This window comes from Eutrema salsugineum, unplaced genomic scaffold (assembly GCF_000478725.1).
Source record: "Eutrema salsugineum unplaced genomic scaffold, Eutsalg1_0 scaffold_20, whole genome shotgun sequence".
NCBI lineage: Eukaryota > Viridiplantae > Streptophyta > Magnoliopsida > Brassicales > Brassicaceae > Eutrema > Eutrema salsugineum.
In genome coordinates, this window is record NW_006256828.1 from 2,045,832 (window position 1) to 2,064,278 (window position 18,447).

At 34.0% G+C, this 18,447-nt stretch overlaps 1 protein-coding gene and 1 pseudogene across 1 annotated transcript; both read left to right on the top strand.

Moving 5' to 3' along the window:
* Positions 1–625: 625 nt before the first annotated feature.
* LOC112086442 lies at positions 626–3,175 on the top strand (annotated as a pseudogene).
* A 13,337-nt stretch (positions 3,176–16,512) lies between these two features.
* On the top strand, positions 16,513–18,117 carry LOC18016238 (transcription factor bHLH28). The gene has a single exon (XM_006398314.1). The coding sequence runs from the start codon at positions 16,513–16,515 to the stop codon at positions 18,115–18,117; it is 1,605 nt and encodes a 534-aa protein (XP_006398377.1).
* The last annotated feature ends 330 nt before the right edge of the window (positions 18,118–18,447 follow it).

Genomic DNA, 18,447 nt, shown 5'->3' on the forward strand with positions numbered 1-18,447 from the left:
AGAGGATGCTTTAATATAGAATGTGAAGGTTTTGTTCAAATGGACTCGATAATCTTTCTTGGTTCTCCTTTTTTGAACATCTCTAGGGTGGGAGGTCAGCAATACAATGCCTTTTTTGCAATCAATCAGGTATAAAAATTACACAAAAAGGTTTGGTCTTAAAATTCTTATAAAATTCTTAGAGACGTATTAAGAAGTATAGCTTACCCTTTATCCCTCGACGTTCTTAAAATGTTTGTGTCGGTTTTCTTAAAAAAAGGCTCAGACACAAAAGTTTGTTATTCTCCCAGGTAAGTTATACATAAATCTCTAGAGATTGTTCTACAAGATCATCTTTTGAGAACCGAAACTTAATTTAAATATATAGATTGTTGATAAAAAAATGATAAATTTAGTTTTTTTGTCTACCGTCAACCAAATATTTTTCATAAGTCATTTATATTGTTGTCGGGGAAAAAGTTATATTATTTGCAAAGACATGTGGATGTAACAGTCGAAGAGTGTGATTTGAACCATAGTTAAGGATCCCAAATAAGAAAGCGACGATAATTTCTGTAATCGGACACATCCTTTTGTGGAGGACAATTTCATCACGTGCGTTATTAGTTTTCGAAAGCTAATAGAGATGACGACATATGGAGTAGCAATCTATAATGTACTATAGTAATAACTTAAATTAAATAGATATATGAACTGTCATCGTATAGGCACGTAACACGTTACAGGTACACTGTTTGTCTTTTTACAATTTGTCTTTTTGACCATTGGCCGAGTTTAAAAATATAATTAAAGGTTTTATATTCAATAATGCATATCTGGACTGTGATGCAGACAGCAGAGAGCAGACATGCGCAGATGCACTGATGCAGTATGAAATTATCACAGACCACTATGTACAAGATATATTGTCCTGGTCTACAATCAAAATTTTATAAGCACAAAATATAATTACAATTATAGGCAATAGATGTGTGATTAGTTCTGTTGCGATTGCTGATTCAAGATTGTAAACTTTCAACTGTGATACATATAAGGTATTTGTCGTAGGTTCATATTTTGTTGTTGTAGTCGTTGTAACTTAAGCTTCGAAAGTAAAGTTTAGTTGACAAAGCTTTATGCTTTTAGGTTTAGAATCATATTTAAGTGACTAAATGGTCTACACATAGTGCTTGAACACGGTTCAATCGAAGTCGAAGATGTAGCATTTTATACGAAGGATTCCTAATTCGTGAAGGAAATACAGATTAACATCAATGGACGACACATTTTATGTTGACAAAGCTTTATGCTTTTAGCTTTAGAATCATATTTAAGTCGCAATTTATTTGGTGAGAACGAATGTTAATTTACAGATTTTATATGGCGAATTAGGTGAGGTAACGTTATCTAAGCTTGTTGTCGCTTGGCTATGTGCGCCAACATCGGGAGGAGGATGTTGATTGAATTAGTAGTCCTCCTAAGCTTTGCTAGTTAGTGTAGTCCAGTCTTTGTGCTAGATCCAAGTTTGTTAGTTGAGCGTCGAATCTCAAACGTTGAGAACTGTCTTTGTTCAGGCTTCCTCTAAATCTTTAGAGAAATAATTTTTTTTTTCTGGGTTGCCGGATAAAACAACTTTCGATCTACATAATAGATGTTTTTTCAATCCTTCTTCTTGTCTTCTTTTTTTCGATCATACTTCAGTTTCATTTTCCTCGATAGGTAACGTTGCAAAGTTTTGTGTTTTTAAAATACCTTTTTCCGAAATAATCTTTAATTTTCACTTTTTAGTTCCAATTTAAAAGAGAAAATATATACAGTACTTCAATATGAAAGGTATAAATAGTTATCACATCAAGCATCTTGCGCGTACATTAGGAGTGAAGTTGACTTGTCTCTCGTAGGCATTTTGTCGGTTACTATCGTAGGCATTTAACATTTTGTCGGTTGCTCTTTACTCTCTTCGTTTATAAATACAAACCATGCAAACTATTATTTTTCCCATGCAAAATACTTTTCTTTTTAAAAAATAAAGATTAATAGACGATGAATCATTTAAATACCAACGATAACTTGTCCATAAGGCGTTTGCTACGTATAACCCGGTTTGGTTTACCGGGTCTGATGAGATTAACGAGTCGGGTTGTGACCGGGCCAAGCAGGGTGCGGGTTTAGGGTTACAAACCATCGTGTGTATTCCTTTGGATAACGGAGTGTTGGAGCTTGGATCCAAAGCGGAGATCCGAGAAAACTCGGATCTGTTTAATAAGGTCCGATTCCTTTTTAATTGCGAAAGTATCCAAGATTTTTCCGGAGCTCCGAATTCGTAATCGAAGCTTTTCTCAACTCAACTCAGTACCCAAAACCGGATCCGAATCCGATTTATCCCCAGATCCAGAATAGCTTTTCCTCGGAATTGAATTTGACGATGGTGACTTCCAAATCGTCGGCGGGAGCTCTTTCCGGCGAAATACTGAGTTTCGGCAACGATATTAAGCGGAGTCCAGGAAATTTGAATCGTAATGCTGATATCGGTTAGATACAAAACGAGGACGGTGATCTCTTAGCTGCCGCCGCCGGAAAAATCTATGGTTCTGATCACTCTAACATCGAATCTACAATGGTGTGCGTAAACAAACGGCAAAAGAAACGTGGACGAAAACTGGCGAACGGGAGCCGATAAATCTTGTCGAAGCAGAGCAGTTGAGAGGTGATAAGATAAACCAGCTATTATATGCGTTAAGAGCGGTTGTGCCAACGTATCGAGGACGGACAAAGCGTCATTGCTTGAAGACGCGATTTGTTACATAAACGAGCTAAAATCGTTTATCTCTGATGCTTTGAAAACGCCGAATTGGAGAAAAATGCGATTCAGATCCAACTAAATAAACTCAAGGAGGAGGTCCGGGGATGAAACGCTATTTCCAAGGGGTTGAGAAACGCATCAGAGATTGGGACGACAAAAATTGATGTGAAGGTTATAGGTTGCGACGACGCGATGATTAGAGTGGAATCGAGCAAGAGAAATCATCGTGAAGCGAGATTAATGAATGCGTTTATGGATTTGGAGGTAGAAGTTAATCACGCGATCATTTCAGTGATTGACGATCTTATGATTCAACAAGCGACTGTGAAGATGCGATTGAAAATCTACACGCAAGAGCAGCTTCGGGCTATGCTGGTATCAAAAATTAATTAGGGGTTTTCTCAATGTTTTGCGAAATATTTGGGGTCGAATTGTAATTAGCACTTTGTAGATTATAGCAGCCGTATGATTAGATTCCGTGCACGTGCTTCGCTTCATAAATATATATATATATATATATTTATGTGGCATTCGACCGGGAACCGAGTTGTGAAGTTTTAAAAAATAAGCTGTGCAAGTTTTTTTTTTTTTAATTTGATTGAATGTAAAACTTATTCAAATAAAATAACGTTTTGAAAACTGAATGATTTTTTAAAAAGTTTGGAATTTGAACAATAGAAAACTGAAATGAAGCGCTTTGGTGATTGTTGCGGAAGTGTTCTAGAAGACTAGAATACAGGTGGAGAACCATAATGTCACTCCATCTTCATAGTTGATGTTTTCTTTGTTCCGAAACTTATTTGATTCTCTGTACATTTTTATCAATGAGTTTGATGAGTCGTGAAGGCGGTAGAAAAGTTGTGCAACTTTCGAAAGGAAATCACACAAAAAAAAAAGACAAACAAACATATGTGAAGAAGAGAGATAAGTGTCAAAATTGAAATCTTAATAACCTTGAGAGGAATACAATTGCTTAACGGATGTTTTCCATCATGATTTTCTGCGACCAGAATAATCAAAAATTCATTGGATTGTTGCATTGAGTTCCTCTTCTTTAGAGGTTTTGTATCTCAGTATACTCTCATAACCAAACCATCACTTTTTACAATAAACTACATTCAATAACAATAAGGTACCTTCATCAATTTCATTTAATGGGACAATCTTATATATAAAAATTGTTCAACTTTTCCAGCTGAGTGATACATGTTCAGTAGAAAGAGTGACATCTGTTCATTTAAATATTAATAAAATTAATAATTAGTTAAATTTAAAGCTAATACATTAATAAACATAAATAAATCACTACAAGAAAAACATCATTTTACAACGGCCGAAATGATCGTTATTTCGTCGTAATAGGGCTATTACGACGGACTACCGACGATTTCAAAATCGTCTTAAAGTCATCATCGTAATAGACAAATCGTCGTAAAATCGTCGTATAATATACGACGGTTTCGTTTCGTCGTAACATCGAGGGAAACAAAATCGTCGTAAATGCGTCGTAGAATTTACGACAATTTTACATCGAATTGCGTCGACTTGGTCTTCGCCTGGACCGTCGTTAAGTGGTCGTTAATGGTCGACGTAAGATCGTCGTAAAATGTACGACGCATAAATCGTCGTAAATCAATCGTAAAGTATTTAATCATTTCGTCGTAAAATCGTCGTAAAGCACGGACGTATAATCGTCGTATTTGTCGTCGTACATTTTAGTCGTAAATTCGTCGTAATATTACGACGAATGTACGACGGTTTTAATGAAGCTATTACGACGATTATACGACGTTTAATATAATTGAAAATTAAAAAAAAAATTAATTCGAATTAAAATTTAAATTAAAAAAAAAATAATTCACAATTTAAAATTTATTGAAATTTGAAATTAAAATTAATTGTAATTTACATAAAAACCCTACAGATCTAAATCTAAATCTAAATCGTCGATCCCGTCGATCCCGTCACCGGCCTCCTCCCCATCGTCTTGGACGTGTTCCTTGTCGGGTCTCCGGCGGAGCCTGATCTCCGGCTTTAAGAGGCTCAACCCCGAGAGATCGGAACATCTCCTCGTCCGTCTGCACTGGCGGTTGCGTCCTAGTGGATGACCCGGCGGCAGACGATCCGACAACCCCATCAGCCCGCAGCTTGTCCAACAGCGCCATGAGTCCCGGGTTGTCGGCTCCCATGATCTCGAAGAGACCGTAGAGCTGGTCGATCCTCGTCTCGTACCGGGTCCGCATATGATTGATCTCCTGGCGGATAACCGGATCCGGGACCCAGACGTGACCAGTCGCCGTAGCTCTCGGGGTATCACGGATGGACCCCATCCCTAATACTCGCCCCTTTTTCTTTGGGGCAACCTACAAATATTTTAAAAACATTATGGTTAGAAATTTAATTTAAAACTAAAGTTACATTAATTAAATATAGTAATTAAATTTACCTCTTCGAAGATCTGGTCCATCTCCGTCACCGTCAGCGCCGGGGTCGATTGGACCGAGCTACCTCCGGGAGACGTTTGACGCGCATGCTGAGTCAGCTGCGTCTGTCGCTCCTCGATCGCTGCACAGGCGGCGTTGTAGATCTCCTCCGCCCGAGGATCCGTGAATTCGCCATTACGCTTCTTATGCGTCTCGGCGAAAACCTTCGTCATTGGAGGAAGTTCTCCTCCGTTATCTTCGACCTACAAAATCAAAATGAAAAAATTAATTAGTATCGAGAAATAAGAGTTAATTATTTGAAAACAAAAAAATTAGTAATTTAAATTTACTTACCATCAAGCCGTCTTCCGGCAAAAGGAATCTGGACGGAAGTGTGCGGGACGTTCTTCCGATTTCCCGCATCGTCAGTAGCGTTCCTGAAAAATATTTTCATTAAAATCTATAATAATAAAAAAATAATGTTAATATTATTGAAATTACCTACTTACCTAGATCCGGAACACTTGGCGGCCGTAGTCTGGTTGTGCGGATCCAACCAGTAGTGGACAAGGCCCCGCCAGACGGTATTGGCCATAGGCGCCGGCTTGGCTTTGTCGCCGTCAACCTCCCACTTCCGTTTCCAGTTGGAAACGGTGTTGTTGAGGCGGAATTTGACCTTCTCCTTGAAGGCCGTCTCCACACGTCTGTGTGCGGATGTTTCCTAATGCCAGTTTTGCTAGGAAAAAAAAAGTTAGTAATTATTGTAAAAAGTTAAAATTTAAAATTACAATTAAACGAAATGGTAAATTACTTACCGCAAAACACTTGAACCAAGTGTCAAGTGTGGTCTGATCCAGCTTCTTTCAGCTGGTATGGGGTTGTACGAAAAACCCCTTGATGATATCCGCAACGTTACGACCGACTGCATTGTCGGTCGTAAACCTAGTCAAATGGAAAGAGAAAAAGTAAATTAATATCAAATATATAAGAATAAATATTAATTAATTTAAAAAAATTGTAGGAAAAAAATTACATATAAAAAAGGTGCCCGGGGCTCAATCCGGGTCGAGTTTGTTCATGGTCTCACGACCGGGTTGCGCCAGAAGATCTTGTACCGTAAACTGGGCATACGGTACAGGCGGGATCGGATCAGCCTCAGGGTCGGCCTGTGCGGGAGCCGTTGGTTCGGCTGGTGGTGGTGGAGGCGGTGCCAGCTGCGGAACAACGACCGGTTGGGAAACCGTCCGTTGTGTTCCCGAGGACTCCAGGATGGCTGATCCGGTCGCCGAGGTAGACGGGGCCGTACCATCAGAATCGACGAGCTGTCGGTAGTGAAATCTCTTAGCCCGAGGAGCCATATCGACAGAACCTACAAAATTTTTAAAAATTAGTTACTAATTTTTCAAATATTTATTTAAATTTACCAAAATCCGGGCCTAACTAAATTCCGAAACCTAAATCTAAATTCCGAACCTAAATATAAATTCTGAACCTAAATCTAAAATAATATGTAATGAAATTAATTTAGGGAGAGAAGGGAGAGGTAGATTTCTAGAGAGAAAGAGAGATTTCTAGAGAGATAGAGAGATTTCTAGAGAGAGAGAGAGGGAAGAGAGGAATGAGCGACGAAGGAGGAAATCTCGCGTCCCTTATATAGATTTTGTGATCGTCGTAAAATCGTCGTAACATTACGACGGTTTTACGACGATTCGGTTGTATAACAGTCGGTCCACTGCATGACATGACATGTGTCGTGATGGGAGCATTTGACCGTTACGACGGTTTTACGACGATTAAACCCAAAACCGTCGTAAAAAATCGTCGTAACGTCTAAACATTCATAACCTCGTACCTCGGATCAAGAGCCTATCCGGTGCAAACGTTACGACGGTTTTACGACGGTTTATGACATGAGATAGTAAAAATTGAAATTCCGTAATCTAATATATAACCTTTCACTTAATATTTACGAAAACATGCATGAACTTGTAAATATGTATGTTTTTTTTCAAATTTTTGATTTTGATCAGATTGATAGCATTTCATATAAAATAAGATAACCAATCAAAAACATTTGTGAAATACCTTACAACCAATAAGATATAAAAGATTCAAATTCTTGGATTTCAACATTACGTCGAATTTACGACGAAATAGTGTACTCGTCGTAAAATCGTCGTAACTTTACGACGATATTACGATGGTTCGTCGTAAAGACGTCGTAATGTTGAAACCTTATTCATTCAGGGCTTAAAACCTAGACTTAGGGTTTAGGGTTTAGAAAAACCGTCGTAAAACCGTCGTAAAATCGAATTTTAGGATTTTTAAAAAATTCAAACAAACCAAGTTACAAATTACATAATAACAAACATTCACTAAATACAATGCATGAAACTCAATCAGATTCATTTTCCTCAGAAGGTAGACCAAGACTAAAAATCAACTTCTGAATTTCATAGTATGTTCCCGCTGCCAAGTTATCCTCCGGTAGATACTCCTTCAGAAGATCAGCCCAATCATCCATGCAAACCTCAGCCAGGTTATGATCGGTTTTAATTGACATCATCCTAGCTGCCAACGATAATTTAGACAAGCCTTCTCTACATCCTTCGTAGATTGGCTGATTAGCATTGTCTAACAAATCATAAAATCGTTTGGCATCTACATTAGGTTCCTCAACAGCATTACCCGTATGCGTTTCATGAAATGCATCAGTCACCATTTCGTGCATCCTATCATGATCTACACTTTGGTCATATTGATACTGATTAGGCTGATGACCATAATTCAATTCATCAATATCAACATGACTTTGATAATTACTACTACTACCAGCATTTCCAGTATTACTGCCATATCCTTCTCCATGTAGATACCAAACAAAATATTGCGGCATAAACCCTCTATTTAATAAATGCGTCCACACGGTTTTGGTTAGTGTATACCTCGTATTCTTGCAATTCAAACAAGGACAAAACATCTTCCCACTATCTTTCGTTCTCTCCATATTTGTAGCCTGATACATAAATATTTCTAACCCGTTCTTGAACTCTTCTGTCAACGTCTCATCTGAATCTTTACGCATATACATCCAACTTCTTAGTTCGTATATAGACATCTTGAAAATAAACTCACAATACTATCTATTTTTATTGATTAGACAATAAAGGAGATGGTCTCTTGTGTCACGTCTAGCCACGTGAATAGAGTAAATTAACCTTATAATATTATTACTTTTTTTTTTCAAAGTAATATAACTCTTAATTCAGGTTTCCGGCAATGGACAACCCAATATATAAGGATTTACAACACTATACTAAAATTTAAGAGACCTACAATGGGTCTCCAAGATGAAGATGCTCTTATGTTTGAATGATGATGTGTTGTGATTGAATGAAGGAATGAAGATCTATTTATAGGAAAATTTCGGGCTTTACAACGCTTTTACGACGACTTTTTACGACGGTTTTACATTCAACAATAATATTACGACGAGTTTACGATGATTTTGCGATAAAATTTTTCATCTACAATTGTTAGGTAAACATGTTTTAAATGTTTCACCTAACTCCTTTTTCGACGTAAAATCGTCGTAATATGTACATCGAAATGTAGTCGTCGTATACTCGTCGTAATTTTGCGACGAATTTACGACGGTTTTATATTTACTAGCAAATCTCTCGTTATCGATGTATAATCGTCGTAATTCGTCGTAAATTGTACGTCGAGTTTACGACGATTTTTTTATACGACAGTTTTACGACGGTTTTTAAATTAGACGTTAGATCGTCGTAAAATCGTTGTAAATTTGCGACGATTTAAAAACCGTCGTAATTGCCCATTGGAAAACGATTGTTTTCTTATAGTGAATACTTATATGTATTTATAATAGAATGATATTCAAATTTAATTTAAATATATAAAAATTTATAAATATTATATAATACAAGATTTTTTAAATGTACTATTCTATTTTCTTTTTTTTTCAAGTGATTTAAAAGTTTATTTTCAAACTAAAAATATAATTCAATTTTAATGCAAGTGAAAAAAATTATGAGACCGAATAAGTTAAAAATTTTCAAATAATTTTATATAAAACTCCAAATAATAAAATTATAAAACAAAAAAAATATTTAATGAACAATTAAAAAGATAAAAGTTATTAAAAAATAATAGTCATACATAAAAATGTCCACATAAAAATGTCATACATGATTTTTTAAAAAAATAAAAAAGATGAAATTAATAAAATATATATAACCAAAAAAATTCAAAATGGTAAATTGAGAAAGTTAACCAGTACTATATTAATAATATTTACAAAAATAAAAAGAATATGAAGATCGAAGAACAAATAAATATTCCTCTTTAATATTCAACGTATATTTTTAAGTGAACTATTACGATTTCATACAAATAATAAAATAATAGATTTTTAATCCTTTATTATTTTACGTGAAAAATTAATTTATCTGGCACAAGTAGTGTAGAAAAAGTTACAAATAATGTATCATCAAGAAGAAATTGAAGAAAATATAAATATTTTAAACGCAAAAACATTGATAGTAAATATAAAATTCATAATAAATTTTAAAATATATTATTTAAAATATAAATTAAAACAAGATTCGGTGCATGTTCTCTCCTAGTTATAATTATGGCTTTAGATTCTGTAATGAGAGGGGAATTTTCAATGATTGTAATAGAGTTGCTCGGGTAGTAGGAGCAGCTTCCTCAACAAAATAGCTGAAACTAAATTATTTTGTGACTGATTCTGTGGTTTGAACAATGCCAGAAGAAGAAGGCACTATTTGCAGCTACTGCTACATACTAATTTGCATGCACAACCTGCATAGAAATGTATATCTAATCAATATAATGATGGGACCAAAAATTGCATCGGCCCATTAGTGTTCTATTATCATGGCCCAATAATTAACGGGCTAATTCGGATATTTTAAACCGACCCGGTAGTCAATCAATGTTATTGTATTACCAAAACATATGGGCATCAAACCATGACATCCTCGTGACATATCAATAGTTAGTACGTTTTTCTTATATACTACCATATTCATTGTAAGTTTTTGTAAAGTTATCTTACTTCATCATATTTATTTTATTAGAAATTTAATACAATACTGATATTATTATAAACATTTTTAAGAAAATTATAACAACATAATCCGCGCAGAGCAACCTTTGACAGGTTGATAATAACTCATATTTCTAAGATTTTACATTTGTTTACTTTACACGTTAATTAAAAGTTTAGACCTAAACCTCGTTTGAAGAGAGAAAGAAAATAAATATGATTTGGAGGTAGATATTTATGTTCGAGCAATGAGAAACTATAAACAAACAAGTGCGAACAACAAATAGACATAAAGATTATTTACGAGGTTTTGTTTTCCAACCTACATCTTCAGAACCTATAATATAAAATCAACTAGAACAATAAATCAATTACAATGTACTTTAATTACAACTATCATGACCTACCCGCTCGTTTTTAGTTACATGAACTTTGTGGAGGGTATAATATAAAGCACAATTCTCCCGACGTACTACTCTTATCAACATGGACTCTCTTACTCTTATCAACATGGACTCTTCCTAACCATTAGTTAAATTCTCTTTAAGTTTACACTCCAACCTCCCGTGATATCAGTGGCGGAGCCAAGATATCTTTTAGTGGGGCATAATATAGTATGCTTTTATATAAAAATACTTTTTAAAAAAAAAATAATCTATTTCTACGTTTTTATTTTGCTTTTAGAAAATCATCTTAGTCATTAATAAATTCAGTACAGTGAGAAACTTTTATTCAATCAATAAAAGAAAATATAAAAGGAAATATGAAGATTCGAAAACTGGTTTAAAATTTAATAGCAAACTAGATTTTACTCCGTGCATCCGCACGAGAATTTTGTTTTAATTAAAATTTGTAATTTAATTTCTATTTTCTTTATAAATATAATTTTTTAATAAGTGATAAAAAAAATTTGTGTTTAGATATAATTTTTTTATATTTTTTTCAGTATTATTATGACCACCATGATCATAAAAACATAGTTTTAATCTGGTTATTTTATTAATTAAAAAGTGACCGTTATTCTAAAAATATATTTCTAACTCGCTCATTTTATTAATCCGAAAAAACCATGATTATGAAACTATAATTCTAACCCGTCCGTTTGTATTACTTTATAATATAAATATTTACTAATTTTGAAATAATTTTCTCCTAATATCTTGCATGCTTTGATAACCTAACCCGCATAAGACTATAATTATTAAAAAAACTTAACTTGTCCCATCAAATTATTATAATAATATTTATCTATTTTCAATATATGAAATTTTAATCTGATAGAATATGATTAAAAAAATATAATAAAATATTTGTTAATCATATGTGTTATTCTGAAAATCTTATTTAAATTTTAAATGTTAAATTAAATCTAACCTATATTTAAGAAAGTCTATTTAAATTAATATTTATAGACTATAGATATAACCTATATTTAGATAAATTTTTAGTTATCTAAATTAATATCTAATTTTCGGAATTAAATTTATATATATATATATATATTTTTTTTTTTTTTTTTTAAAATTTGGGAATGTTTGGAAATAAACACTAAAAATGCTTATGTTTTAATAGAGAAGATGAGAACATAGAGAAAAACAAAATCTGTTGGAGAAAAAAAGAAGTAAAATCTGAAAAAGATAAATGTCGTGGGGGCATTTGTATTTGAGGCTTTGAGCAGAAAGGGCATATAAAAGAACTTACCTAATTTAACCAATTAAAATCAGAGATTTCCTTATATCTTGAAAAGTGAAAACTCATTTGGTGGGAGGAAGCCACATATACATGTGTGCCTCTCACTCTCAGCCTCTCACTCTCAGGCTCTCACAATAAAAATTTAGGCGCCTAAATCTTCATGATACCACTTCTTAGTACTTTCTAATCAAGGGCATGAACCTATAAACCTAAAAGCACTAGGTTGTCTCATGTTATTTATTTACTTGACCAAAGTAGGGATCATCTTGGATATTTTTATTCATCTCCTAAACCAAAATAGTGTCTTAATAGTACTAGGTTGTTTCACAAATTTTTATCTTTTCATACTTAGAATAGGTTATGATATGGTAGATCTATAAGTTTTATGCGAAATCGACAAAAAAAAAACCCAAAAAGTATTGAACTATGTATAAATGTCAAACACAGCTGTAAATTAGGGTTCTAAAAGTGGGAGAGCCACAGAAACTTGAGACCAGTAGTTTTTTTTTTTTTGGTCCCGACCACGACCAGTTAGTAAAAATACATTTAACTTTCCATTGGACCATGGTCCAGTATACTACCTTTCTTTGCTAAAAGGTGATATAAATGTAACTGTAGTATATAAAATAACGTAAGATCAAATCCTCGATTGATTCGTGTATAGTCTTCACTTCTTCGATTAATTGATTCGGCGATGGTCACTACTCAACTACCCGATTAATATCTATTGATATTTTTAACAACGGTCAACATTGGATGTACTCATGTACACAATTTAATAGTGCATACTTTTTTTATGAAGTTTAAATTTACCAAAAATTTTGATAAATATATATGCCCAATATAGGGAAGATATTTCTCTATTTGGTCGTAACTTTCTTAAACATTGATTTTCTCTTGGTTATGTAAATACTGTTATTTAAATATTTATATATAGAGCAAATTTACCTTAAATTGAAATTAACCAGCTTCTAGATGGCCGATTTGTGTCTCACGAATGTTTGGAACATCAGTTGTCCCTATGAAAATAGAAACTTTCTGCGAAAATATAAATTTATTTTCACCACAAATAAACTGAGCTTTTTGTCTGCCGTAAACCAAATGTTGCATAAGGAAAATAGAAATTTTGTATGAAAATAGAAACTTTCACCACATTAAATTGAGCTTTTTGTCTTCCGCTAACCAAATATTGCATAATGTCATTTATATTGTTGTCGGATATTGATTGCAAGGAGGATGTAACAAAGTCGAAGAGTGGGTACCAAAGTTATAAAGATCCCAAATAAGAAAACGACAATGTTTTCTGAAATCTGACACATCTTTTTTGTGGAGGAAATTTTCATTACATGCATTATTAGTTTTCGAAATCGATTAGAGATGGCGACATATGGAATAGCAATCTAGTACAGTCAATTAACTAAAATAGATAGTATATGAATTATCATCGCACATTTATAGACACTGTTACTGTCATGCCTACAAAATTTGTGGGTGCAAAGAGAGAATCGTATCACTTTGCTACAATAATCGGGACCATATTTTTATTAGTTGTAGGTATCATCATAATTTGTTGAGAAGATTCCTAAAAACATATATATACAGCCATATATAATCAAAAATAGCACAACTTTAATATATTGATTAATTAATGGACTTTTGTTAGGACTTTGCTTCTAATGTACATTATGCAATAATTATAAATAAATCAAATGTTTCGAAATTTTATAATATTATTTATACAATTTGAAGCCATATTTTTTTTGTAGATTGCACTATCAAATTTTTAAGACTATATTATTTTGGCGATAGTAACCATTGCATTTTATATAATGAAAGAAAGATTGTTATAGTTGTCGACATGTAAAAAATCGATTAGAATGGGTAAAACTGTGATATTCTAGAAGTTTGACGTACCTCTAAGAATGAGCATGTATTTTTTTTTTTTTTTTGCTAAATGGTATATATTCATGAAAATGAAAAGATCAGGTGTTACTTGGTTGGTTGATACTAGGATAAGAGTGAACATGTAAAATGGGCAATTTCTTAAGAAGTTAATTGGTTGATACTAGCTATGATATGATGTATAGTATATTTTAGTGATTTTAGTAGTGTTTTTGTTGCTTCATAATCTGAATGCAAATCTGGATAATACATATTATTGACAAAAATATATTAAATAGATAGTTTTTATTAATAAATTAGTGGATTTGGTAGCTTTCACTGTTTCTTCAACTTATCAAATTATCATTCTTAATATGACTTTATGAGTAAACTTAATAAACAAAAACTTAAAAACTTCCTATTTGATTTTTTTTTTCATAAAATCTAAATAAAAAACTAATATGGGCAAACATTTTTAGCCAAAAAAATATCTGGACAAACCAACAAAATTTGGCTAAACATGTTAATATGGGAAAAAATGGTTGATCAACATAAAAACGAGGATAAAGACATTAATATTGGAAAAGCGGATATATTGTGGTGGCCACTGGTCAAGTTTGTCCTCCACAAGTTCATAGGTTTCGTTTTTTTTTTTGACATCTTTATTGCCTTATTGGTTTCGTTATCTACTTAAAAGCTCTCCTTTCCACCATTCGCAGATTTTAACAACAAAAACTAAAACTATTCTAGTTTCGGTAATGCATGAATCCGGATGTTGATACAGCAAAGTCTGCAATGAGATTATCAAGATATTTCCTGGTTTAAACTTTTTTTTTTCTATTTTATAAACACAAATATATTTTACGTTACGCAGCTTAAAATTCTACTTTATATTATAATCAGTGTCAGTTGATCCCCATCTCTCCATGTGGGTCCGCTAGTTCTGTTGCAATTGTAGACTCAAAATTGTAAGATTTTTGTTGTGGTGCATATAATTGTATGTCGAAGTTTCATATTTTGTTGTAGTAGTTGTAACTTTAGCTTTCATAGTAAAGTTTTGTTGACAAAGGTTTTATGCTTTTCAATTTAGACTTTTAGAGTTATATTGAAGTGACTAAAATGATCTACGCATAGTGCTTGAACACGGCAATATCAAATTCGAAAATGCACCATTTACAAGAAGGATTCTTAAATCGCGAAGGAGTTACACATTATAACATTAACATCAATAAACGACTTTTACGTTGACTATTCTCGAATATAAATTAAATAGCTCAATCAACGCAAATTTGATAATTTATTTGGTCAGTGTTGAATAACTTCAGTTAAATTTTATATGACGAATTGAATCAAGCAGAGTTTGCCGTTATAACATTTCTCCCAACCTATCACCTTTAGTTTGACATTTTAGTTTCATTTTATAATTTACAGAAAATATATATTAATCACCCATATTTGTATTAGTGCACATGATCAAGCATCTTGGGGTACAGGAGGAGTGAAGTTCTCGTGTCTCTCGTCGGCACTTTATATGACATATTTGCTCCTAATTTATTATTATCAAGGGGATTTTGTATGACACATATTTAAACTTGCTTGTTGACATAAAAAAAAAAAAATCTTGCATTAGTATTTTGATATTTTTTTTCTTTACTTGAATAAAATGTTCAATATTTATTTCTCTCTGAATATTTTGACTAGTAAAGCAATCCTACCAAAACTTTAAAATGTAGTCCTTTCTCTGCTAAGTATCAGCAAGTGGCATATGGCTTTTTTTTTTGTCGTCACATATGGGTCATGATCAATACGAACTTTAAGATAAAAATCCAAAACAATGAAAAATTTCCGAAAATAAACAATGTATTCCATTCTTATTAGACAAAACAAAAGAGTTCACTTTCTTCCGCAAAGCAAAATTCGTAACTCGTGTTCTATTGTTAGACAAAGGTTCCTCGTCTCGGGAATCCTTTCTCTTGATTGGAACTGATTATCGTTACTACCACCTCTTACAAGTTTGATTCCCTCAGTGATACAAATTAAAATGGAAAAGTTTTTTTTGGGTAAGAAATAACAGTTAAAAATTGCATATGTATATTTATAGACGGTAAGAAATAATGACATTGTACACTAAGAAATGATGGTTCAGTTGTAAGTTCCGAATGGTAAAAAAAAATGGTATGCTAAAAATGGCAATTCAGTTGTGAGATACGGTTAGTAAATACTAAATAACAGTAAAATAAGAGATTTAAATCATCGGCATATAAGATATCTAAAAAAAAGGAAACTAAAATGAGTAAATAATTTAGTAAAGAAATGAAAAACAACGTTGACATGATTCATGATTTATGAATCATATTCAGTACGCTGTACGTGATTATTAGTTTATAAATAGAAACAGCTTAACATACTTTTTTGGTAAACAGATTGAACATTTATGTATCTATCGTCTCTTTATATAATCCAACGGATTACATTTTTTTATTTTTTTGGATTACAACTTACAATGCGTAAATTAAAATTTAATGTCCCATAGGACCCATACGTACGTACAACAATGCTTAGTTTATAACAAACTCATATGGGATTATAATTTTTCCCATGCAAAACACTTTTCCTTTTCTTAAAAAGATTAATTGACGATGAATCACTTTAACACTGACCATAACTTATCCATCATCGAAGATCTCTTGACCTCCTCCTCCTTTTCCGATTTGTGGCCGCCATTACCTCCGGCGAATCTAAACTTAGACGATAATACTCTCCAGAAGCGGTTACAAGCTGTGCTAAACGGGACACACGAGGCTTGGACTTACGTCATTTTCTGGAAACCGTCGTACTACGAATTTTCCGGCGAATCGGTGCTTATATGGGGCGACGGAATTCACAAAGACGACGACGTGAAAAGTCGCCGGAGAAAAAAAACTATGGCTGAGAAAGAGCACCGGAGCAAGGTTTTAAGGGAGCTTAACTCGATGATCTCCGGCGAAGCTTTTCCGGTGGTTGGCGGCGATGACGACGATGATGATGGTGACGTGGAAGTGACGGATACGGAATGGTATTTCTTGGTTTCGATGACGTGCAGCTTTTGTATTGGATCCGGGTTAGCGGGTAAGGCTTTTGCTACGTATAACCCGGTTTGGGTTACCGGGTCTGATGACATTAACGGGTCGGGTTGTGACCGGGCTAAGCAAGGTGGGGGTTTAGGGTTGGAAACCATCGTATGTATTCCTTTGGATAACGGAGTGTTGGAGCTTGGATCCACGGTGGAGATCCGACAACACTCGGATCTTCTTAACAAGATCCGATTCCTCTTTAATTTCAAAGGATCCGATGATTTTCCCGGAGCTCCGAATTCGAAATCCAAGCTTTTCTCAACTCAGGTAGCGAAGGTTAGTTTGAGAACCGTAACGGATAACCCGAATCCGACTTATCCCAAGATCCAGAAAAGTTTTTCCCCCGAATTGAATTTCTCGATGGTGACTCCTAATTCGTCGACGGGAGCTCTTTCCGGCGAAATACTGAATTTCGGTGACGATGTTAAGCGGAATCCCGGAATTCTGAATTGTACTTCTTATCCCGGTCAGATACAGAATGACGACGGTGATCTCTTAGCCGCCGTCAAAAAAATCGACGATTCCGATCAATCCAACATCAATGCCACGGTGGTTTGTGAAAACAAACGGCAAAGCAAACGCGGGAGAAAACCGGCAAACGGTAGAAAAGAGCCGATGAATCATGTCGAAGCGGAGCGGTTGAGACGCGATAAGCTAAACCAGCGATTCTACGCGTTAAGAGCGGTTGTGCCAAACGTGTCTAAGATGGACAAAGCATCGTTGCTAGGAGACGCGGTTTGTTACATCAACGAGCTGAAATCGAGAGCGGAAAACGCCGAAATGGAGAAAATCGCGATTGAAATTCAACTCCAAAAACTCAAGGAGGAGATCTCTGGATGCAACGCGATTTCTAGCGTTTGTGCTGATGGTAAAAACGCATCGAAGATTGGGACGGCGAAGATTGATGTGAAGGTTATGGGTTGCGACGCGATGATTAGAGTGGAATCGAGCAAGAGAAATCATCCTGGAGCGAGATTAATGAATGCGTTTATGGATTTGGAATTAGAAGTTAATCACGCAAGCGTTTCAGTGATTAACGATCTTATGGTTCAACAAGCGACTGTGAAGATGGTATTAAAATTCTACACGGAAGAGCAGCTTCGGGTTATGTTGATATCAAAAATTATTTAGAGGTTTTTTCCGGTGTTTTGGGGAATATGTGGGATCAAATTGTAATTAGTACTTGTGATTTTTCTCATAGTTTTCCCAGCCGTTGGATTAGATTCTATTGCACGTACTCGGCTTAATAAGTTTCTTATTATATCCATCAATCCATGAGATAATGTTATATTAAAGAAAGTAACTAAATTCAATTGTGAAATTAGTACTATGAATAAATTTAAAGTTATAATCTATAGCATATTGGACTATATAGATGAAATTGTTGTACTATCACTAATATGATTGATAAAATTGAAGACGATAGTACTATATATTTGGAAACATATGTACGTACGTAAC